The 26,078-nt window shown below is 39.8% G+C and overlaps 1 protein-coding gene across 1 annotated transcript in view; it reads left to right on the top strand.

Moving 5' to 3' along the window:
- spred1 (sprouty related EVH1 domain containing 1) overlaps positions 1 to 24,478 on the top strand; it is a 99,647-nt gene extending 75,169 nt beyond the window's left edge. Inside the window, exons 5-6 of the mRNA XM_061896041.1 lie at positions 14,791 to 14,946; positions 18,883 to 24,478. Of these exons, the coding sequence (XP_061752025.1) occupies positions 14,791 to 14,946; positions 18,883 to 19,551 (825 nt within the window). The 3' untranslated portion in view covers positions 19,552 to 24,478. The remainder of the gene's footprint in view (positions 1 to 14,790; positions 14,947 to 18,882) is intronic.
- Positions 24,479 to 26,078: the final 1,600 nt, after the last annotated feature.

Here is a 26,078-nt window from a genome sequence, read left to right as displayed (position 1 = left end):
GGAGAGGTGCAGCCCGGGTCCCGACTTCATGTGCAAGTCAAATCCTTTGGGAGGCCAGTAGGGGATCATCTTGAATGGAAACGAGTCAGCGGCGCAGAGACGTCACCAACTAGTGAAAGGAAGAGTGGTCAATCCTGGGACTTGGAACAACTACCGCCTCCTCTGTGGAGGCTGATCCGTGGTCACCTGATAACCGCTCCACGCAGGAAAGGGGGGTAGAGCAGAAAAGACGGACAGCAGATCAACTGGTCTAAAAAGGGGTTTATTTAAAGGCTAGAGTATACAAATTAGTTTTAAGATGGGACTTTTATGCTTCTATTAAGGTAGCATCTCTAACTGCTACCTGTAGGGCGTTCCAGGGTACTGGAGCCCGACTAGAAAACGCTCTAAAGCCCACAGACTTTTTGGGCTCTGGGAATCATTAGTAAGACAGAGTTCTTTGAACAGAGATTTCTGGCCAGGACATATGGTACAATACAATCAGCCAGATATGATGGAGCTAGAACGTTTAGTATTTTATACGTAAGTAGTAAAACCTTAAAGTCACATCTTAAGTGCACAGGAAGCTATTGCAGGTGAGCATCCATCCATCCATCCATTTTCTACCACTTATTCCCTTTTGGGGTCGCGGGGGGCGCCGGCGCCTATCTCAGCTACAATCGGGCGGAAGGCGGGGTACACCCTGGACAAGTTGAGCAATCGTGTTCAATTACAAACATTTACTACATATGTCTATGTCGTATGCTTGTGTGCTTAGCTGTTGTGTAGCTGCTAGCTCACACAAGTGTAAAAATAAATTAACCACCTAAAGAAATTCTACACTTTGATGGCATGTCATTGAAGTATATTCTTTCAGTCGACTTTAAACGCGTCGTTCGTCTTTTGATGCACGCGCCACCAAGTTTGCGGTAGAAATCTCAGACGACACGCTCGCTGACTGTACGCAATGTCGTGACGCTGCAGAGTTTTGTTTTTGTTCGATTTCACATTCCACTGTTTGCTTGGTGTTTTTGACATCCTACTCTACCTCCCACGTCTTATTAGATTTTAGCTGCATATTCATCACCGGCGTACAATGCTCTTGACTCTCCCCAACACACTCCCCCACCCCACAAAGTATCCAAAAGAGGGGTGAGGAAGGGAGCAGTGTTCCTGTTCCTGTGGCAAAGTTCCTCTTTAGAGAGGGATCAGCCTGAACACACAGGAAATCCAATAGCACCGCTGTTGCTAGGCAGCACGGTGGTGGTGGTGGTGGAGAGGGGGGGGGGGGGGGGGCTGCAAGAGAGAAAGAAGGAGGGGGACTAGAAGTGGGGTGTTCACAAGGTTCAGCGCGTGAGCCACCGAGGGTGTCACCATGGTGATTTGGCATCCGAATGTTGTGGTCGGAGACCTGGGTTGCAGAGAAAGAGAAGTGAGCTAGTAAATAGCAACACAAGCCCTCATGAAGACATGATGATGCATACAGTGTGCATAGCCATGCATGAGGGGAAAATAGCATCAACAGGTCCAGTAAACTTGCACTGTCAAGCACTCCATCCATGCACGTGAGTTGAAGACAGCCACCTCAGCCCACTTCCTGTCCACAACGTGTTCTTCCTCTTGCTCAGACCCGCACAGCACGTATATTATAAGCACAAATGACTTCCAAGGCTGCTGCTTGCATCAAACTTCTGCATCTAACGTAGGCCTTTAGAACAGGAAGTTATACATTGCCATAGTTCACGGAGATTTTGTTGGCTATATGGCTTCAAACTGTTGACTAATGTTCCATAAAATACTTTGGAGCAAGTTTAAAGTTCCGAACATTCAGAGCACATCTTGTTGGATGAGATACAAAAGCGGTATGAAACTTCAGAGGTTCAGCTTGGCAAAGAAGTGGACGAATAGTTCTTCTAAAGGCTACACTGAGCTTGAGCCAAGTACTTTTCTTTCTTTTGACGCTAACAAGACTCAGACGACGCAAAAGCAATCCATAGCAATAAGGATTAGCTTAGCATCACTGAAAGAAAACAAAAACAATTATTATTGCACTTTTTCATTGTAGTTTCACGGATGTATAGTTTGCATGTTCTCCCCGTGACTGCGTGGGTTCCTTCCAGGTACTCTGGCGTCCTACCACCTCTGAAGACATGCACCTGGGAATAGGTTGATTGGCAACACTAACTTGGCCCTAGTGTGTGAATGTGAGTGTGAATGTTGTCTGTCTATCTGTGTTGGCCCTGTGATGAGGTGGCGACTTGTCCAAGGCCTTCTGCCCAAATGCAGCTGGGATAGGTTCAGGCACCCCCCGCGACCCTGATAGGGACAAGCACTAAAGAATGGATGGATAAAGCTATATATATAAGTTGAAAAAAACACCTAAGGGCGTTACTTTAGCAGTTTTAATGGAACAGTATCCCATGACCTCTCCGTTTTACCAAATGCTTTCCATTTTTAGGTTGAATCATATTAATCGCAGTTTTAAAATGTATTAACTACGGTGAATCATCATTTCCAACAAGCCGTGTTATTGTTAGCTGTGGTTATATTTACAAGTATTTGTATGCAATAAGAAATATTTTTGGAGCCAAACTAGTGTGAATGAAATCACAGACCAAAAGGGAATATTTAAAGGGAGAAGGCGACATCCTCTGAACTGATCCCACATCAGGGTAAGAAAGAACTCAACCCAATGTGAGCAATGTGAACTCCTGGAAGGGACCGCAGATGTGGGGACCCTTCTCCAGATGACCGGTGCAATGCTTGGCGAGTTGATACGGTTAATAATGTGAGGGTCTAGACCACGGTGAAATCCGCTAGGGGATCCTCTTGCATGTATAAAAGTCAGCAGTGCAGAGACATTACCAACTGGTGCACAAGAGGAGTGGTCCACCCCGGTTCTAGACTTGGAACAGCTAGCGTGTCCACCGTGGAAATTGATCCGTGGCCACCTAAAACCTTTCCATGTAGGAGAGGCTCCATGACTGTCATTTGTGTAAGCTCCCTTTTCCTTATTTTTGTCTCCTCAGACAAAACTTATAGTTTATTTGGTTATTGTGCACATTCTCCCATGATAGCAGTATAATGCGTTCCATTTACCTAGGAAGTGGGAAGTCCGAGTTGGGAATGACGTCAGAGCGTTTCACTTACAATGTCGGAAATCAAGATAGCCGCATCCCCAAAAGCAATTTTTGCGCTTGCCTTGTCTGAATACAAACTAACTATGGGAAAATAACACTCTTTCTGCAACTTTCAAACACGGTGGATGAAGAGAAAACACAGACACTATTACTAACGACGTACAGCCTATATACCACATGAAATAAATGTAATTTTCACTTAGGGCTGGGCGATATATCGATATACTCGATATATTTTTGTTTGTCTCTGTGCGATTTAGAAAATGTCTATATCGTGATATTCAAGTATATGTTCTCACACAGTTGTTTTTAACTGTGGGCATTACACTACATGTTTTTTTATTCTTTCTTGTATCTCTTTCTCACAGACAAGTGCACCTTCTTACATACGTCACATACTGTCACGTCATACGCCCTCGCATGAGAGGTAGCAGCATGGTAACATTAGCTGTGATGCTAGCACAGTGGTGCAAGGAGTAATACGAGAGAAAGAAGGTAACAAATGAAGGAAGAATTAATTCCTAAGAAAAACAGCACAGTGTCCATCGTCTGGCGGTGGTTTGGCTTGAAACGGGAGTATATCGAACAATTATGCGGCAAAAGCTTTGCTACTAAAAGTCGCAGCGCTAGAGAATGAAGAGTGCTTGGAACTGCATGTCAACATCTCTGTTTGGTGCAATACCCACAAAATGGCGAAGCAACCATTTCCAGATCGTATGAAAAAAAATAGTCAATAATAGAATTTAATATTGTCCGTATTAACGTACCACATAGCAAAACACATACACTATTTGATTTCCTATTATGCAGCTCATTTTTATTTGACAGTTATTGAAATATCGTGTGAGACATCATGCACAAAACTGCACTTTATTTGTTTTAAACTATTGTATTGGCATTCTGTACAAAAAGTGCACTTTAATTTAGTGTTGTTTTGATATGTCATCTTAGTGACATCATGCACAAAAGTGCACTCATAGCTTGTTTTAAAATGTCTGACAATATTGCACTTTCTGTTTTGGAAATGACATGAATGTTTGTGCCACTGCTTAATAACTGTTTAATAAATACAGTTTTGGTCAATTGACTTAATAGTAGTTTCCCTCTCTGCATGAAAGTTTAAAATGAGCTACCGTATTTCTTTGAATAGGTAGCATGTAATATGTGCCTGCCCTGAATTACTCCCCAAATTTTTTTAGCGCATGCTTACCTTTACCGCCGGGTCAAATTCGTGACGTCACGAGTGACGCTTCCCCTGCCATCATTTTCAAAATGGCGGAGGAGGTTTTTTTTTTTTTGCGTTTACCGTGTGTAAACCAGGGGTCTTGTTCCACAGCTATACAGATCACACTAATGGTTGTGATATAAAACAATTTTAACACTCTTACTAATATGCGCCACACTCTGTGAACCCTAACCAAACAAGAATAACAAACACATTTCTGGAGAACATTGGCTGTGTAACACATTATAAACGCAACATAAAAATTACCCAGAATTCCAATGCATCCATGACTCTTGGCTATATTATAGACCCGCTAGCACCTTGCGTCGGTTGAGGTGGGCGGGGTTGGGGGCGCGTGTATAATATAGCTATTCAAGGAAATACTTTATATTAATTCAGTTTGAACAAGAATGTTTTAATGTAGACACATAGACTCATCATACTGCTGTGATTATATGTATCAAGTGTTCATTCAAGGCTAAGGCAAAATATTGAGCTATATAATGTGTACTGTGATATGGCTTAAAAATATTGAGATGTTAATAAAAGCCATATCTCCCAGCCCTAATTGCAGTACAATGGCCTTATTATGGAAGTGGATATCATTATTTATTTAATTATTTATTTAAAGCATGCTCAGTGATTTTGTGGTTAGTGTACGCCCTGAGATCGGTAGGTCGTGAGTTCAAACCCCGGATGAGTCATACCAAAGACTATAAAAATGGGACCCATTACCAACCCTTGCATCAAGGGTTGGAATTGGGGGTTAAATCACCAAAATTATTCCTGAGCCCGGCCACCACTGCTTCTTACTGCTCCCCTCACCTCCCAGGGGGAGGAACAAGGGGATGGGTCAAATGCTGAGGGTAATTTCACCACACCTAGTGTGTGTGTGACTATCAGTGGTACTTTAACTTTTAACTTTACATCCAGGGTAGCCATCTTTAACACAAACACGGGGGCGGTGAGACTTCAGTGACATTCCGGATCGGAAATCCGACCTCGAGGGGCGTTTCACTTATAATTCCAAGTGGGAACTCGGAAATTCCGAATTCCCAGTACAAATGAAATGCTTGCACGCAGGCGTTTGTATTGACTTCCGTCCTATTTATGAATGGGGAAGGGGGGAGTGCCGTAAAGCAAGTCAGCACATTTGTAGTTAAGTGAAAGTTGTTAAGTGCCAGGGAAAGCGATACAGACCCCATCAGGCCATGACAGAGGTGTCATTCAACTAGTTATGAAAATATTTTATGAAGGTTGAAAATATACTTAGTGCTGCTTTAAGATAATTGTGGGTTAAAGGTGTGACATTTTTGTGTGTGCAGCTTTGCAGGTTGAAGGCCTACTCAAATGAGATTTTCTTATTTAAACGGGGATAGCAGGTCCATTCTATGTGTCATACTTGATCATTTCGCGATATTGCCATATTTTTGCTGATAGGATTTAGTAGAGAACATCGACGATAAAGTTCGCAACTTTTGGTCGCTAATAAAAAAGCCTTGCCTGTACCGGAAGTAGCAGACGATGTGCGCGTGACGTCACGGGTTGTGGAGTTCCTAACATCGTCACTTTGTTTACAATCATGGCCACCAGCAGCGAGAGCGATTCGGACCGAGAAAGCGACGATTTCCCCATTAATTTGAGCGAGGATGAAAGATTTGTGGATGAGAAAAGTTAGAGGGAAGGACCAGAAAGAAAAAAAAAGTCAGGGCAGTGGGAGCGATTAAGATGTTATTAGACACATTTACTAGGATAATTCTGAAAAATCCCTTATCTGCTTATTGTGTTACTAGTGTTGTAGTGAGATTATACTGTCGTACCTGAAAGTCGGAGGGGTGTGGCCACAGGTGTGGGGACCGCCAGTGTCTCTGAGGGAAGCCACGCAGCTACCTCTTTGATAGGTGCACGAGGAACGACACAAGCTTTGCTCATGTCTACGGTAAGAGCCGACTTATTACCACAATTTTCTCACCGAAACCTGCCGGTTGACATGTGGTCAGGAACCATGTTCGGTGGACCGCTCTGTTCCATAGTAAAGCTTCACCTTCGGGAATGTAAACAAGGAAACACCGGCTGTGTTTGTGTGGCTAAACGCAGCTGCAATATACCGCTTCCCACCTACATCTTTCTTATTTGACGTCTCCATTATTAGTTAAAAAACTGCAAAAGATTCAGCAACACAGATGTCCAGAATACTTTGTAATTATGCGATTAAAGCAGACTATTTATAGCTAGGGTTGGGTATCGAGTATTGAGTATCCATTGGAACCGGGACTAACTTTCCGATTCTCCCAGAATCGTTCAAAAGTTTAAATTTCGATTCCTAGTTTCAATACCCAGTCCGCCGACCGGCAAAAAATAATAAGTCCGCCAACCCGGAAGAAGAAGCCGCTGAACACCAACGAAGAAGGGCCCACCGCCGGAAGTGTTAGCATAGCCGAGCCTATGTAGCCGAGCGAGTCAGTCAAGCATGGATAGCGGGCGGCGACGGTTGAAAGTGTGGCTTTATTTTACTAAAAAAAATTAAATATGGCGAAATGTATCACGTGCGACAGGACTGTTTCGTGCTTAGGAGGGTGCACGTCGAACATGATGAATCACCTCTGAGTTCATGGAGTACAAATAAATGGGTGTCCCGTCATCGACAGGAGACACTATCTGTCCAGAACGCCCACGCATCCTGCCTGAGAAGGCGGATATGGTCATTTTCCTAAACAAGAACTGTCTCTGATTTTATACTGTACCTGCTGCTAATCTGGATTGGGTTTTGCAAGTTGTTTCTTATTGTTTATGTGCTTTTCTGCACCAGGTTAGCCCATCAGTGGGAGCACGGTAGCATGTTTAAGTACCTGCAGCATCATACACTTATGTGTAAATGTGTTTTCATGAGGTTTTCAAAAATAAAGCTCTCTTGATGAAAGTGTACCCCTGTGAAAATTTATTCATAATTTATAATATTTATATTCAAGTTCATAGATTTTATATTTATATTCTAGTTGAAAACAGCCCTGTGAGGAATTTATAGTAAAGTTCATAAAAAGTTAATAGAATTAAAATTGATGGTGAATGTCAGACTATTTCATTCAGAAAGACTGTAGGTTAGCTAGCTCATTTAAAATATCCAAAACTTTTTCTTGATCCTGCCTTTTTTTTTTTTTTTTTTTTTAAAGAAAGAATCGGAATCGAGAATTGTCAGGAATCAGAATCGAAACAAAAAATCGGAATTGGAATCGTTCGAATTCAAACGATACTCAACCCTACTCATAGCTGGGATCGAGCTGGAAAAAAATGTCCGCTACAATCCGAGATGTCACGCGCACGCGTCATCATACTGACGTTTTCAACAGGATACTTTGACCTAAATTTAAAATTGCAATTTAGTAAACTAAAAAGGCCGTATTGGCATTTGTTGCAATGTTAATATTTCATCATTGATATATAAACTCTCAGACTGCGTGGTCGGTAGTAGTGGGTTTCAGTAGGCCTTTATGTCTCATTTAAGAAACAGACAACTCAAAAAAGATTCACCATAGCAAAACTGTCTTAAAAGCAAACAAAGAGAATGGCAGTAAATGTCCCTCTGGTTTTTAAGGGCGTTAGTCCAGAAACGTTGCAGTTGCCAAGTGCTATGTTGACCATCCTCTGTCCTGCCGCCGCATTAGCGAGGAAAATGCACGGACCTTCCCTGGTGCTCCCCTTTCTTGCTTCTCTCCACCACCACCCCCCGCCCCTCCAGCCACAACCTCATCTCTGGGGTAAGATCAGCTCCAGATTGCCCACACATGCCTTTGAATGGGGGTGGCGGTGGGGGCTTCAAAAAGGAAGCCCAAATCTGTTTCCCATTTTGACTCCCCCTCCCTCTCTCTCTAGGCCCCGCCCCCTCCACCTAGCCACCCTTTTGGTCCGTCGTCTTCTTACACACACACACGCACGCACGCACGCACGCACACACACACACACACACACACACACACACACACAGCTGTCATCTGGCTTTTTAAGTTCTCTGCTGCATTTCTCCAGCTGGAGCTGGTTTATGACATTATCTCTGCAGACTCTTTGGCCTTTCTCTCTCTCTCTCTCTCTCTCTCTCTCTCTCTCTCTCTCTCTCTGTTTTACATGCACACACACACACACACCTAGTTTTCCTGTTCTGCTCTTTCTCTCCCTTTCTTCCACTGTCTTCTCCTTCTCACGTTCCCCTGCAGACACTTTGGTATGTTTAGCGGGAGCAAAATCACACCATGCATGCACCATGTGTGCAGCTCAAGGGGAAGACGGGGAGAGGGGGTGTGCAAAAAGAAGAAAAAAGAAAAAGAAAAGGGGGGAAAAAATAAGTCAAAGGAAGCATCTCTTAGCAACCACAGGACAGTAATTACTGTTGCAGCAGCTGGGAGCAAACCAGATTTCCGCTGTGCATTAAAGCACACTGGCATAGGCTCCTTTACACACGCCACTACTGACTAACCAGAGCCACAGCCTCCCCCACACGCCACTGAAAGGGGAAGAGAGTGGACGACTAACCCTGGCTTGATGAGGTCCGAGCGGTAGAAATAGGACGGGGGGTAGGACGCTCTGAAGGTACGCATGCGCGTGAAGAGAGCAGCAACTTTGGAAGGCTTATATAAGCATAGGGCAAGAACAAAACAATGCAGTTTGTAAACTGAAAAATATGCCTGAAAAGTTGCACAAAAACTTTAAACGTCAAACTGTCATGGAAGATGTTCGCCTGATGTCAACTGCCATCCAGCAAGATTTTGGCTTATTGGTAAACTGTCGTCATGCAAGATGTTAGCTTTTTGGTCAACTGTCGTTATGCAAGATGTTACATTTTTGGTCAACTGTCGTGATGCAAAATGTTAGATAGATGGTAAACTGTCGTCATGCAAGGTTTTGATTGATTGATACTTATATTAGTAGATTGCCTAGTTCAGTACATGTTCCGTACAATTGACCACTAAATGGTAACACCCGAATAAGTTTTTCAACTTGTTTAAGTCTGGGTCCACGTTAATCAATTCATGGTACAAATATATACTATCAGCATAATACAGTCATCACACAGGTTAATCATCATAGTATGTACATTGGTATATTTTTATTATTTACAATCCGGGGGGTGGGATGAGGAGCTTTGGTTGATATCAGTACTTCAGTCATCAACAATTGCATCAACAGAGAAATGTGGACATTGAAACAGTGTAGTTCTTACTTAGTAGGATATGTACAGCCAGCAGAGAACATAGTGAGTTCAGATAGCATAAGAGCAAGTAAATACATTAGAAGTACATTTGATTATTTACATTACAGGTGTTGGCTTATTGGTAAACTGTTTTAATGCAAGATGTTTGCCTAATGTCAACTGCCATACAGCAAGATGTTGGCTTATTGGTAAATTGTCGTCATGCAAGATGTTAGCTTTTTGGTCAACTGTCGTCATGCAAAATGTTAGATAGATGGTAAACTGTCGTCATGCAAGGTTTTGATTGATTGATTGATTGATACTTTTATTAGTAGATAGCACAGTTCAGTACATATTCCGTACAATTGACCACTAAATGGTAACACCCAAATAAGTTTTTCAACTTGTTTAAGTCGGGGTCCACGTTAATCAATTCATGGTACAAATATATACTATCAGCATAATACAGTCATCTCACAGGTTAATCGTCATAGTATGTACATTGAATTATTTACATTATTTACAATCCGGGTGGTGGGATGAGGAGCTTTGGTTGATATCAATACTTCAGTCATCAACAATTGCATCAACAGAGAAATGTGGACATTGAAACAGTGCAGGTCTTACTTAGTAGGATATGTACAGCCAGCAGAGAACATAGCGAGTTCAGATAGCATAAGACCAAGTATATACATTAGAAGTACATTTGATTATTTATACTACAGGTGTTGGCTTATTGGTAAACTGTTTTAATACAAGATGTTACCTTGATGGTCAACTGTCATTATGCAAAATGTGAGCCTGATGGTAAACCGTCGTCACGCAAGATAATAGCTTGATGGTCAGCTATCGTCATGCAAGATTTTAGCGTGACGGTAAACAGTTGTCATGCGAGGTTAGTTTAATCTCCACTGCCATCATGCAAGACTTTAGTTTATTTGTAAACTGTGGTCATGCAAAATGTTAGATTGATGGTAAACTGTCATCATGCAAGATGTTAATGTGATGGTAAATCCTCATCATGCAAGATGTTAGCTTTTTGGTAAACTGTCGTCATGCAAAATGTTAGCTTATTGGTAAACTGTTGTAATGCAAGATGTTAGCTTGATGGTCAACTGTCGTCATGCAAAATGTTAGCCTGATGGTAAACTGTCGTCACGCAAGATAATAGCTTGAAGGTCAGCTATCGTCATGCAAGACGTGATGGTAAACTGTTGTCATGCGAGGTTAGCTTGATGGTAAACTGTCATCTAGCAAGATGTTAGCTTATTCGTAAACTGTTGTCATGCAAAATGTTAGCTTATTGGTCAACTGTCGTCATGCAAGATGTTAACTTATTTGTAAAATGTTGTCATGCAAAATGTTAGCTTATTGGTGAACTGTTGTCATGCAAGATGTTAGCTTATTTGTAAACTGTCGTCATGCAAAATGTTAGCTTATTGGTCAACTGTTGTCACACAAAATGTTAGTCTATTGGTCAACTGTTGTCATGCAAGATGTTAGCTTATTTGTAAACTGCCGTCATGCAAAATGTTAGCTTATTGGTCAACTGTTGTCACACAAAATGTTAGTCTATTGGTAAACTCTCGTCATGCAAGATGTTAGCTTATTGGTCAACTGCCATCATTCAAGATGTTAGCTCTTTTTGTTAACTATGGTCATGCAAAATGGTAGCTTATTAGTCAACTGTCATCATGCAAGATGTTAATTTATTTGTAAACTGTTGTCATGCAAAATGTTAGCTTTTTGGTCAACTTTCGTCATACAAAATGTTAGCTTATTGGTCAACTGTTGTCACAAAAAATGTTAGTCTATTGGTCAACTGTCGTCATGCAATATGTTAGCTTATTGGTCAACTGCCATCATTCAAGATGTTAGCTCTTTTGTTAACTATGGTCATGCGATATGGTAGCTTATTAGTCAACTGTCGTCATGCAAGATGTTAACTTATTTGTAAACTGTTGTCATGCAAAATGTTAGCTTTTTGGTCAACTGCCATCATTCAAGATGTTAGCTTATTTGTTAACTATGGTCATGCAAAATGGTAGCTTATTAGTCAACTGTTGTCATGCAAGATGTTAACTTATTCGTAAACTCTTGTCATGCAAAATGTTAGCTTTTTGGTCAACTGTCGTCACACAAAATGTTAGCTTATTGGTAAACTCTCGTCATACAGAATGTTACCTTATTGGTCAACTGTTGTCATGCAAGATGTCAGCTTATCGGTCAACTGTCGTCATGCGAAATGTTAGCTCTTTGGTCAACTGTCGTCACGCAAAATGTTAGCTTATTGGTAAACTCTCGTCATGCAAAATGTTAGCTTATTGATCAACTGTCGTCAAGCAAAATGATGGTAACCTGTCACCATTCAAGACTTCAGCTCGATGCTGAATTGTCTTTGTGCAAGATCTTAGCTTGATGGTAAAATGTTAGCTCAATAGTAAACTGTGAAAGATGGACGATTTTAGCTGGATGATAGTTGTCGTTGTGCACGATGTAAACCGTTGTCATTTCATGTGAGATTTTAGTTTGATGGTAAACTGTCGTCATGCAAACTGTTAGCTTGATGTTGAGTTGTCATCGTGCAAGATATTAGCTTGATGGTAAACTGTTGTCATGCCAGATGTTAGAATAGAATACAATTGGAACAATAAATTGTCATGAAACATGAGAGCATGACAAAATTAAAGGTGGCTACCCTGTTAGACGCAGTTAAAATCTAAGACAAACATTTATAACACCTTAAAAATAAATATAATACAAGTACAAACAGCAGTGCAACAGTGAAAAACAGTCTAAGCTCTTAGGACAGACTCTGTTCAATGGTCCACAGGTAAACACTGTTTTTACTTCTGTTTGTCCTGACTTTTTGTGACCAAAATGTCCTCTGGCAGCTAGCTTGGGGTTTACTGTTTTATAAATACCTTATTATTATGTGAGCATTAGCAAGTATTGTGAATACCCGATTAGAGTTTTTGAAGGGGTTGACGTTGCGTTTCCCTTTGTTTTTTTGTATTATTTCAAAGGGTGCAGCCTCAACACGGAATGTTCAAAGAAATACTGTATTTATATTATTCACATATGAATTATGCTGTATAATACACTGTATTTATATTATTCGCATGTGAATTATGCTGTATAATAGACTGTATTTATATTATTCACATGTGAATAATGCTGTATAATAGACTGTATTTTGTTATTCACATGTGAATTATGCTGTATAATAGACTATTTATATTATTCACATGTGAATAATGCTGTATAATAGACTGTATTTATATCATTCACATATGAATTATGCTGTATAATAGAATGTATTTATATCATTCACATATGAATTATGCTGTATAATAGAATGTATTTATATTATTCACATGTGAATTATGCGGTATAATAGACTGTATTTATATTATTTACATGTGAATAATGCTTTATAATAGATTGTATTTATATTATTCATATGTGAATTATGCTGTAAAATAGACTGTATTTGTATTATTCACATGTTAATAATGCTTTTTAATAGATTGTTTTTATATTATTCACATGTGAATAATGCTGTATAATAGACTGTATTTATATTATTCAAACGTAAAAAAATACCTAAGTGTTTATTGTTTTTATAATAAAGTACTATCCATCTAACATGCTATTTACGCTAGCTGTATGTACATTTGAAACTAGATACCAACATTTAATGCAAAACAAACACTTACCAATCAACGGATTTAAGTTGCTCCAGTGTCACAAGATGCGAAAGTCCTGATCGTTTGGTCCGCACATTTTACCGGCGATGCTAATATGGCAGCCATGCTATGGGCCACTTCATTAGGTACACCCATGCTATGGCCAAATAGCGTCAATAGCTATTCGCTCAATATCTTCAATTTCTTCTTCAATTTCGTTTTCGCTATCTGCCTCCATAGTCCGACCATCTGTTTCAATACATGCGTAATCTGTTGAATCGCTTAATTCGCTGAAATCCGAGTCTGAATCCGAGCTAATGTCGCTATATCTTGCTGTGGTAACCGCCATGTTGTTTGTTTATGGCAGCCCTGTATGACGTCACAGGGAAATGGACGGTCACATCGCAAATAGGGAAAATCAAGAACTTTAAGGATTTTTTTAGGGATATTCCGGGAGGTGTAAAAGTTTGAAAAAAAATTCGAAAAATATAACAAGCCACTGGGAACTGATTTTTATTGTTTTTAACCCTTTTGAAATTGTGATAATGTTCCCCTTTAACATCCATCCATCCATCCATTTTCTGCCGCTTATTCCCGTTCGGGGTCGCGGGGGGCGCTGGCGCCTATCTCAGCTACAATCGGGCGGAAGGCGGGGTACACCCTGGACAAGTCGCCACCTCATCGCAGGGCCAACACAGATAGACAGACAACATTCACACTCACATTGACACACTAGGGCCAATTTAGTGTTGCCAATCAACCTATCCCCAGGTGCATGTCTTTGGAAGTGGGAGGAAGCCGGAGTACCCGGAGGGAAACCCACATAACAATAATGTATGAGATGTTGGCAAATTTCTTGTGACGGAATGTTACAAGTAATGACCCTTGACCCTGTAACGGATTATTTCTATCTACTATGGACAAATCGACTTGATTTCTGTTCGATGGGTCATACTGTTTTTTTCTCCCATTTCATGAAAGGAATCCACTCCAGAGTTCTATCTTTGATAGGATTTTGCTTCCCTGGTGTTTGGTGACATAACATGGGCTCTTATTGTAGCATCATTATTTCTACCTCCCCCCGCCACACCTTTACATTCATGAATCATGAAATAACCGTCGTATTAGCTGCTTTCTTATAAGAGCCCGTTTAGACTGTACCTTGCACGTGCCTGAAAAGCGCATATTGATGCGGTCTGCAGCATTGGCCAGGTTCTATTTATAGAAACTTCAGCTTGATTGTTGTCAATGGCGAGCCATCTTTTCCTTGCAAGATGACGCCAGAATTATTTGCTTTCCACTGTCTCTTTAATTTTCAGGCTAGTGTTCAAAGAATTAAAGAAGGTTTGTGGGAATGCTTGGAAAAAGGCTGGTTGGGAACTGTGAGTTCTTACACTTCTGAATGGCCTTAAAGGCAGCGGTGCAGCCTCCCTGACAGGCATAAGTGCAGTGTGCCCCCTGGTGGCTAAGAGTGGAAGTCACAGCAGGCATAACAAATGAGTCAAAAGGAAATTATTTATTGTGGTTCTATTTTAGTTCAATAATATGAATGTGTTTTGTTTTTTTCATCTGCAGGCATGTGAGGAGCCTCCCTCCATCCGCACCCCCATGAAGGAGCCCTTCTCCCCCTTGAACAATGTCGTCTCCACGGAGCCCTTCCGAGGCTGCTACGTACGCCCTCAGCCCTTTGACGAGTTCCCATCCAGCAACCGCCGCTACCTGCCGCCACAGGTACATCACCACTGCCAAACTCCAACTCCTACTCAGGAATGCACGATAATTGAAATTTGAACCTATAATCAATCATTTCCAGACTTTTAAAACCTATATTTATGTATTTTCACAGTATTTACACAAGATTTTGAGAGAATACATTAATTCAATAGAGAACACTTTTGTAGACACTCTACCAAAATATATGAAGATGAAAACTGATATTTTTTTAAAGTCAACTACAATTTAAGTACAAATTCAATTCCTATCATAATTCTGACCCATGAGGACAATTAACCAAAAATAATGGAATTTATTGATATTCCAACTTTTCAACTATTTAATTGATAGACAACAAGCAACTCAAACTTTGTGAATATGATTTCATACGTTGGAAAAAAACAACGATCCGTCCAACACAACATGCATAAATGAGGCCAATAAAACCAAGCCGATAAGATTCTGCGTTGCCGTTAGCAACAACAACAAAACAAGTGGAGTCACATCTGTTGTTGATTGACAAATACAGAATAAATACAATTATTTTCTTCCCTGACAGTAATAAAGTAATACAATAGTGCAACAGGTTCATGTCCCTTAGAAAGATAACATTTAATTGGAGAACATTGACGCATCAGGCTTCAAATAATTAAGTGCATTTTTTTCCTTCTATGAAATCATAAACGTTAACTGAAAGTTAGCCGTGCCTCCAGAAAAATGATGAAGTCAAACATAAACAATCACAGAATTTACGGACTATAAAGTGCACCGGTATATAAGCCGCACCCACTAAATGTTAGGGAAAATAAATATGTTTCCATATATTAGCCGCACCAGACTACAAGCCGCAGATATACCGGTATGTATGTATGTATGTAAAACTCTGTATTGATGTCCAAGACAAATTTGTCCTTGGAGACAATAAAGCTAATTATTATCATAATTGTTATACATACGTTGCGACAGAGAAATATTTTGTAAATGTTTATTTACATACCTTAATTGTTTCCAAACGGTGCCTGTCAAGCGGCAGTAAAATGGTGCTCAAGCAAAACAGAAGTTGTTGTCATGGACCCACTTGCTGCGGAAGCCAGCTCTCCAATCAGTTAAACTCCACGGTGACATCTTAGTGAGTTTATTGAGAAATTTGTGAAACTGAAAAAATACAAAAAGAATGCCGTTGGAAGTCGATAATACTAACAGCGACACTCGTAAACGTGTTAGCATATTAGCTAATGCTAACGACACTAGCGTGGTTACATTATGATAGCACGTACAAATATGCATGAAAACGCTCCTACAGACATCACACATGGGACGGTTTAGTAAGTATGAACAGTTTTAGTTATATTGTAAAACTTAGAAACATTGCTTGGAGTTATGAATAAACAATCCATACGAGTAGAACGCTATGAATGGCTAGAATACTGAACGGCCCTCTACTTCCGGATGAAAGCAGTAAATGGAAGGACACTGGAGCAGCTGCAGCGAGCGAATTCGTCCAAAAAATGGCGCTTTAGCACAAACAATAAAAAAAACTTTCCCTTTCCATTTTCTTGTTTGTTTGTTTTTTTACTTTTTGAATTATGCCAGATTTTTTTTTCCAGCTGACTGCAAGTAAAATGGGATTTTTATCAGACTCCAGTGTAAATGCACACAGGCCCCAATGTGGTCCCAATGTGGCCTCGATGTCACTTGCATGCGCACTGCAATAAAGTGAAAACAAAGGAAGTTGACCGGGAGGAATTCGCTGCTACTACTACAAAATAAAATAAATGTTGCAACACCTTAAAATGAGTGTTTGTTTACGTGAAAGGAAATTAAAGTAATATGATGTATACAGTGTAATATATTTGGGAGGGTTGTAATCTTTCTATGGCTGTTATGTAGAGGAGACACAGACATCAGCGTAGATCTACGGGAGCTTAAATTTTCAACTCACATATAAGCAAATGCGTCAAGGTGTTGATTCCGGTCTTTCAACGATTGTTATTTCTTCAGAATCAAAATATATATTTATATATTACATAGGGCAGCACGGTGAAACAGGGGTTAGTGTATGTGCCTCACAATACGAAGGTCCTCAGTAGTCTTGCACTGAAAAAAGTGACTTTTTGGTGCTGTAAACTCTATTAGAGTAACTGTCATAATTTATACCTAGTATTTTTAACATTCAGTAAGAACTAGAGTTTCTTAAGTAAAATTAAACATTTTATTAACGTAATACATGAATTATGGTGAAAGAGTAAGTTTTACTTATGTTTCCTCATACTATTTAAATGTTTAATAGTTGTACGTACATAAACCTAAAAATATTACATAAACTTTACTCTGAAAATCTAGTGTTTTGAAACGCATGCACGACGACACATGCGCACAGCACAACAGGCTCTGGCCGACTGACTCGGCTCCGGCCTTTAGAATCACTTCACAGAGTACTGCAAGGGGGCATTATGGGTAATTCCTTTCTTGCGTTTATAATGTGTTACAGAGTCGATGTTCTCCAGAAATGGGTTTGGTGTGGGTTTACAGAGTGTGGCGCATATTAGTAAGAATGTTAAAGTTGTTTATATCACAACCGTCAGTGTAAAAGGTATGGCTGTTGACTAAGTATGCAGTGCAATCTCGTGTGATAAGGAGCGAAACGCACGCACACAACATGGTATAACAGCGGGTGCGGTGTCTTGCTGTAGAGCAGTGGTCCCCAACCACCTGGCTTCGGCCGCTGAGTAATTTTCTATTAAATTTTTTCTCATCACACTCAGTTTTATACTACATGTCATTAATAAGTGCATGGGTGAGAAGAAGTTTTAAAATGATTAGGGCCCCGGCGGCTTTTCAAGGAAATACGGCATATAAAATGTACTTAAAGTTTTGAGTAAAATGATGTTCCTGCTGATGAAAAAAATGTAGACTTTACCTAATTTGTTTAAATAAATATAACTTAAAACTTGGATGTAATTAAGTAACTGTTACTCAATATCTTCACAACTGTTATGTTATATGGTAAGTAGAATTTACTTCATACTGGCAAGTGAGTGTTACTTGATATTGCAGCATTAAATTTTACTTAAATCATTTGCGTGCAAATACTTACAATAATTTTTTCAAGTAAATCTTATGGGTTATTTTTTTCAGTGTGGGTTCAATCCCGAGCTCGGGATTTTTCTGTGTGGAGTTTGCATTTTCTCCCCGTGACTGCGTGAGTTCCCTCCGGGTACTCCGGCTTCCTCCCACTTCTAAAAACATGCACCTGGGGATAGGTTGATTGGCAACACTAAATTGCTCCTAGTGTGTGAATGTGAGTGTGAATGTTGTCTGTCTATGTTGGCCCTGCGGGGAGGTGGTGACTTGTCCAGTGTGTACCCTGCCTTCCACCTGAATGCAGCTGAGATAGGCTCCAGCACCCCCCGCGATCCCAAATGGGACAAGCGGTAGAAAATGGATGGATGGATATTACATATAGCTTGTTATTTCCACACTATTGTCAAGCGATGCACCGGAAATTCTGTCCCCTTAAATAGAAACCGAAACCGGAGGTTGTGACGAAATATCCACCTTTGCTGGCGACTGTGATGTTCTGGCGCTGGCGAGTGACTTTGCTCGCCCAAAGCTGATGGAAAAGTCACATTCAGATCGCATTGCGTTTAGACTAAAGTCACATTTGAAAACATAAGATTTCAACAGGATTTGGACTACCTCCTGATGTGGCCTGAATCTGATTCCAAAAGAGCAGATATGAAGCACTTTGGAGCGTTTGGACTGGCAAAAAAAAAAAATCCAAGCTGTCTCACTTGAGGGGGAAAAAGTCAGGTTTGGTGTGCAGTTTAAACATAGCCTTTGAAGATCCCAACAAGTTAGAGACTTCTCTGATAGCAACATGTTGTCTTTCACCATTCCTAACATATTGCAATGATGAATTTGGTTATTACTAACATGTTCTCCGTCCTCAAGGTGTCATTCAAGCCGACGCGCCACGTCAGCTTTCACATGGACGAAGAAGAGATCGTCCGCATTAACCCGCGCAAGGACGTGCTCATCCGGGGCTACGAGGACTACCGCCACCCGGTCATGTGGAAGCAGGATTCGGACCGCGAGGACCTGGACTTCCCTGCCACCTTCCACAAACTGGACACTAAGAAGTGCGAGTACCTCTTCCCCGACGGCCCCGGCGGGGACTCCCACTCGGGGCCCGGTCTGGGCATGGACACTGCCATCAAGACTCAGCCCTCACCGCTGCTGAAATCCACAAAGGGGCGGCGGCGGCGGGAGGACGGCGAGCGCTCGCGCTGCATCTACTGCCGGGAGATGTTCAACCATGAGGACAACTGGCGGGGGCAGTGCCAGGACGCCCCCGACCCCATCAAGCAGTGCATCTACAAAGTCAGCTGCATGCTGTGCGCCGAGAGCATGCTCTACCACTGCATGTCCGACTCGGAGGGCGACTTCTCGGACCCGTGCTCGTGCGACACCTCCGACGAGCAGTTCTGCCTGCGCTGGCTCGCCCTGGTGGCGCTCTCCTTCATCGCGCCCTGCATGTGCTGCTACCTGCCCCTGCGCGCCTGCCACCACTGCGGCGAGGCATGCCGCTGCTGCGGGGGTAAGCACAAGGCGGCCGGGTGACGCTGCCCCCCCGGACACCCTCAAAGCTAGCTAACACAGGAAGCGGATCAATTCCAAGCCGGCATCCTTTTTTCCTTCCCCTCTCAGACGGGGCGATGTTCTTGATCGCCAGCTCTGAGGGCGTTTGGTGATTTCAGTTGGCGTTTGGCGCGACAAGCTGCGGTAGAGGACTAACTTAAGCTTTTGCGGGGTGGAAGGGGCGTCGAGATAAGTCCGGGAGCTTCTTCTGAGGACGTGAGGAGACGAAGATTAACAGACTTGGAGATGTTACTAAACGCACCTGTGCACACACACACACAGACACATACACACACACACACACACGCTCATTGACAAACCACAGGTTTAAAGAACTCTACTACAAGAAATGTGTAACTTTATGAAGGAACGTGTCTTTTGTACAAACAAAAACTACAAGAAAACTATCCAGAAAATTAACTTGCTGTTTAAGTATGCTAAAAGGGATACCTTCTTGCTTTCTTTTTCGTGTGAAGTTGCAGTCGGGTAACAGTGGCCTTTCTCCTTCATGACAGTGTAATTAGTAGACAGAAAAAAAAAACATGCACTCGACACGGCGTTCATCTCTCACATTAGTGTCATTCTGTGTTACTTGATCCCTTCTTTCCAACAAAATCTCACGTAGAACATTTGATTGCATTCCAAAACCAAACAAAGGGACTCATTCCATTGTGGGAAGGGAAAAATGGTCACCATGCTGACTTTCCCTCTTAAGTACAAAAAAACAGTTTTTCAAAGATGGCATCTTAATGGGTTTGTTTTTAGCTCACTTATTATATCTGCTGTAGTTTCATCCTCCTGTTAAGATTCAAAGTTTTGCTCAACCAGCAAGTTTTTGTTTTGGTGTCAGTGCTTCTATTGGAAAAAAAAAAACGACCAGGCACTTAAAAACCAGGCTAGTCTTTCATTGATTCTTGAATTAGTCTGTAGATAAAAAGCACTAATCTTCAACGCTTTGGTTGCAGCACCCTCTCCAAAAAAAAAAAAACAACTGTTTGTGTCACAATCACTTCTTTTTATTTTGATACTTTTTTGTGCTCCTCCCTCGTCATGTCCCGTGTTCACTCCTTCATGTGTCTTTGTTTAATAAGCCCTGGATGAATGACTGCATTGTTTCAGGAACGTTGAGTATGTCAGCTATTTAATACACACAAATGGTGCGTGTGTAGGTCTTCACATGCACTGGTAACGTCCAAACGTTGACAACTTTTTTTTGACTTTGACTGACCGGCGTCCTTTTCCCTTAAAAGGAATTGTCTTATTTCCTTTGGGAGGCGATGAGTATATTCACTAAGAAAACATTTGTAAGATAAGCTAGCAAGCTATTAATTAGCACTTCAGAGTAGTCCTAAAGGTGTGTGAGATTGTGAAAAAACAACAACACCCTCTTAGGGCACAGCACTGTTTTGTTGGCGTTTGAATTAACATTAAATATGGCATTACTATTTACAATACAAGTACACGCACGCACACACAAAGCAACATCCTGCCGTGCTACTGCAGTTTTATGACTTTGAGTCGTAAAAAAAAATTGTACAAAAATAACGGATGTGCGTTCGCAGTGTTTGGATCGTGAAAATTGTAGTACTGCTGTTAAATAATGGGCATGAAAAACAAGCTTTTTATTTCGAGATATGTGACCACTAATGTCACCGGGGTCAAAGCTGAGATTTAAAAAAAAAAAAAAAAGCCCTTTCAAATGTAATTAATGGAAGTTGTTGACATTTTGAAAGCGGATTTGTCAACTATATCAGATTATTAGTAGTTTTGCAAACCAGTTAATGGAAAAATGTGGCTGACAGATCGGGCAGTGTCATTCCAGATTTGTGAAGTAGGAGATTACTTCCGTATTTTTCAGAGTATAAGTCGCTCCGAAGTATAAGTCGCACCTGCCGAAAATGCATGATAAAGAAGGAAAAAAACATTTAAGTCACACTGGAGTATAAGCCGCATTTTTGGGGGGAAATTTATTTGATAAAACCCAACACCAAGAATAGACATTTGAAAGGCAATATAAAATATATAAAGAATAGTGAACAACAGGCTGAATAAGTGTACGTTATATGACGCATAAATAACCAACTGAGGTGTCTGGTATGTTAACGTAACATTACGGTAATGGTCATTCAAATAACTGTAATATATAGAACATGTTATACGTTTACCAAACAATCTGTCACTCCTAATCGCTAAATCCCATGAAATCTTATACGTCTAGTTTCTTACGTGAATGAGCTATATAATATTATTTGATATTTTACAGTAATGTGGTAATAATTTCACACATAAGCCGCAAACTATGAAAAAAGCTGTGACTTATAGTCCGAAAAATACGGTACATTATAGTTAAAATAGATAGATTTTTGAATATGTATTATCACTGCATAATTGGGCTCCAAAGTTGCGAAAGGACGAGATTGTCATTTTCAAATTTCTGCGTTTTTCGTACCGCATCATTGTAATTATGCTGGTTTCTGAGACTACAGGCCAACATTAAGCATTTTCATCCCACGATAAGCTTATAATTGCTGCTGTTTGCGAAATGATGTCGTCTTCTGGCGGCCAAATTGTTTTTTTAAGAAATTTTGTGAAACAACATCTTACAGAGACGACATAACCACCTATCAGCACTGTTGTTTCCATGCAAAACAGATGTGAAATGAGGTTATCCCCTACTACAAACATCCACTCAGCCAGTGGAATTAAAGATCAAAGTTTTAAGCTTCCCGATTTTATCAAACGCAGTATAAATTCACTGATTCCCCCGTAGCGTGAAATTAAACGAACCAAATGTACACAAAAACATCACCAACCGTACGTGATTAACCGCTTAGTTTTACCAATTGGCAGTTAATTTGAGCATGTACAGTGGGGCAAAAAAGTATTTAGTCAGCCACCGATTGTGCAAGTTCTCCCACTTAAAATGATGACAGAGGTCTGTAATTTTCATCATAGGTACACTTCAACTGTGAGAGACAGAATGTGAAAAAAAATCCAGGAATTCACATTGTAGGAATTTTAAAGAATTTATTTGTAAATTATGGTGGAAAATAAGTATTTGGTCAACCATTCAAAGCTCTCACTGATGGAAGGAGGTTTTGGCTCAAAATCTCACGATACATTCATTCTTTCCTTAACACGGATCAATCGTCCTGTCCCCTTAGCAGAAAAACAGCCCCAAAGCATGATGTTTCCACCCCCATGCTTCACAGTAGGTATGGTGTTCTTGGGATGCAACTCAGTATTCTTCTTCCTCCAAACACGACGAGTTGAGTTTATACCAAAATGGATACATGGATGATACAGCAGAGGATTGGGAGAATGTCATGTGGTCAGATGAAACCTAAATAGAACTTTTTGGTATAAACTCAACTCGTCGTGTTTGGAGGAAGAAGAATACTGAGTTGCATCCCAAGAACACCGCACCTACTCTGAAGTACATCATGCTTTGGGGCTGTTTTTCTGCTAAGGGGACAGGACGATTGATCCGTGTTAAGGAAAGAATGAATGGGGCCATGTATCGTGAGATTTTGAGCTAAAACCTCCTTCCATCAGTGAGAGCTTTGAATGGTTGACCAAATACTTATTTTCCACCATAATTTACAAATAAATTCTTTAAAATTCCTACAATGTGAATTCCTGGATTTTTTTTTTCACATTCTGTCTCTCACAATTGAAGTGTACCTATGATGAAAATTACAGACCTCCGTCATCATTTTAAGCGGGAGAACTTGCACAATCGGTGGCTGACTAAATACTTTTTTGCCCCACTGTATATTCTATATAGCAACAGTACGACCAAGTACTACCTCACCAATTCCGCACAATGGACAAAATTCTTACTTATTATACTTATACCTAAAATTGTGGAGAAAAAGTGAACAAATGTCAGCATTTAGTTCAATAACTTAACTAAATATTTATATTACAAACTTTTTTAAATACAAATTTTGATAGGCTCCAGCAACCCCGAATAGGGCAACCGGTAAAAAGGATGTCCAAAAAAGAGGAAAAAAAAGCTACATTTTACCACTGGGTAGAAGGTAGTTGACTCTGCTGGTTGAAACAAAGTAGTGCGATCCAATTTAACAATAAATCCTGCGGTATTTGTAATGATTATGTCATCTCTTGTTGAAAACCCACTCAAAAAAAGAAGCCAGTTTTTTTCCACCAAGTTTAACAACTCTAACAGGTTACACTGCAATAACGTGTGTAAATCCAAATGTTAGTTACCTTTTTTTTCTTTTTACATTTCTATGCAAACTTACCGACACGGGACAGACCTCTCTATGACGCGACTTTCTGAAAGACCCCCTTAGTTAGCTTGCCAGGTAGATAAGCCCCCTCCCCTCTCGCCCCTCAGTACCAAACACCTGTAAATACTCAACACTGTATTTAAGTACTGATAATGATAATAATCCCAGCCTGTTTTTGTTTTAAAGATAGAGCTGTATATATCGTGACTGTCGACGTTCTATACGGTAGCTTCTATTGACAGCATTGTTGTGTAAATAATTCCACTTTTTGATTTCGTATTGTTTCACATTGAAAAGTAGCGGGCATTCGTGACTATTGAGCTTCTAATAAAAGTTCCTCACTAGTTTTGTACAGAAGGAAGGAAGGAAGGCTACCGCTAACACGGTACAGTAGTGGCAGTCCACTCGCTTTAGAAAATGTTATATAAGAATATATATATATATATATTTATATATATATATATATATATATATATTTTATAAATATTACATATATTAATAAACAAATATAAATGTGTATATATATTTATACGTATATACACACAGGCTGCTAGATACAATCACTAATTTAAAAAAAAAAAGTACATTAGCTATGAACGACTGTTATACCCTAATTAAAACTTGTGGTGTGTGTGTGTGTGTGTGTGTGTGTGTCTGTGAGATTCCCATTTTTTTGGATGGCTCCCAAGCTGAATGAACCTAATTAAAACTTGCTGGCTCACGAGCAAAATGTAGGGTTTTTTTCGTTTGTTTGTTTGTTTTTAAATATATACAACGACGACAAAAATATAACACTTCATTCTGCATTAACCAGCACAGTGCAACTTCTTGTCATGTACTGTATTATATATGCAACATATGTCTGTCCGCTTTAATATATATATATATTTTTTTTGACCTGCATTTTATGGACATACATCTATATATATATATATATATATGTATATCTGTATATATGTACATACATATGTATATATATGTGTATATATATATGCTGTATACACATATATATTCATACATGTATGTATACATATATATATATATATATATATATATATATATATATATATATATATATATATATATATATATATATATATACTATAGACTTCAGTTATAACCACTTATGCTGCTGGTCTTGTATCCTCCTTTCAATCTTGGAAAAAGTTTGGGAATGCATACAAAATAAATGTACATTGTTGTTTAGAGAGAGAGAAAAAAAACTATATAGACCCCTGTTTTGTTTTTCCTTTCGGTGTAAAGTTTTTGGTTTTTCTAAAAAAAGAAAAAAAGTTTACTTTTTCACAGCAGTTTTGAGTGTTTTCGTTTGGATTCTCCTGATGCTTTTGGTGCACTGATACTACTCTGTGTATGCTTTGGACATCTTACAGCGCTTGATGTAACATTTATGTGATTAGTTCTTAAAATAGTTGAAGACATTTTTGTGTTTTTTGAAAACTTGCAGTATAAATGGTACTATTAACTATTCTGTAAACACTGCCTGGTTATTTTTTTGTTTCCTTCTTGTGTATATATTTTTTTAATTTAAGTTCCTTCTAGTGCCATCAGCTCTCCCATCCTGACAACCTCAACAACAACAACAACAACAAAAAGTGCCTCACGTCCCTCCTCGTTTCCATTTTACACTTTTTAACATCTCACTCCTCGCTATCGCTCTCCTTCTAGTTCTTCTGTCCTTTTGTTATTTTCCCTCCTTACCACACAACTTGTTAGGTATTTTTTGTGGACAATACCGAATGTATGGTGTAAAATTGGATAGTCCCAATAAATAACTCATGGCATAGTTGTATTTTCTTTATGCAGATGTAGCTTGTTACTTTTCATAAAATATTATAATGTAAATATGCATACATATGTTTGTAACTGTTTTATGTTACATCATACACTTGTAATTTGACATATCAAATAACATTATCATAATAAAATTGTGAGTTTTATTACTTGAGTGTGCATAATTTTTTTGTATTACTGTTCAATTTAAAGCTAACAAAATGCACCAAAAATAAAGCCTAAAAAATGACAATAAACCTCCAACAAAATCATGCAATTAAGTCACAAAAGTGTTTTATCGTGTCTCCAATGTAATAATAGCATGTTTCCATGTATAATATACAAACCTCAAAATCAATGAACGTGTGTAAATCGTAAATAAAAACAAGAACACAATGATTTGCAAATCCTTTTCAACCTATATTCAATTCAATAGACTGCAAAGACAAGATACTTAATATT

The sequence above is a fragment of the Nerophis ophidion genome, linkage group LG03, assembly GCF_033978795.1.
Source record: "Nerophis ophidion isolate RoL-2023_Sa linkage group LG03, RoL_Noph_v1.0, whole genome shotgun sequence".
Taxonomy (NCBI): domain Eukaryota; kingdom Metazoa; phylum Chordata; class Actinopteri; order Syngnathiformes; family Syngnathidae; genus Nerophis; species Nerophis ophidion.
Note: the sequence above shows the minus strand (reverse complement) of the source record. Positions and strands in the feature narration are given on the sequence as shown.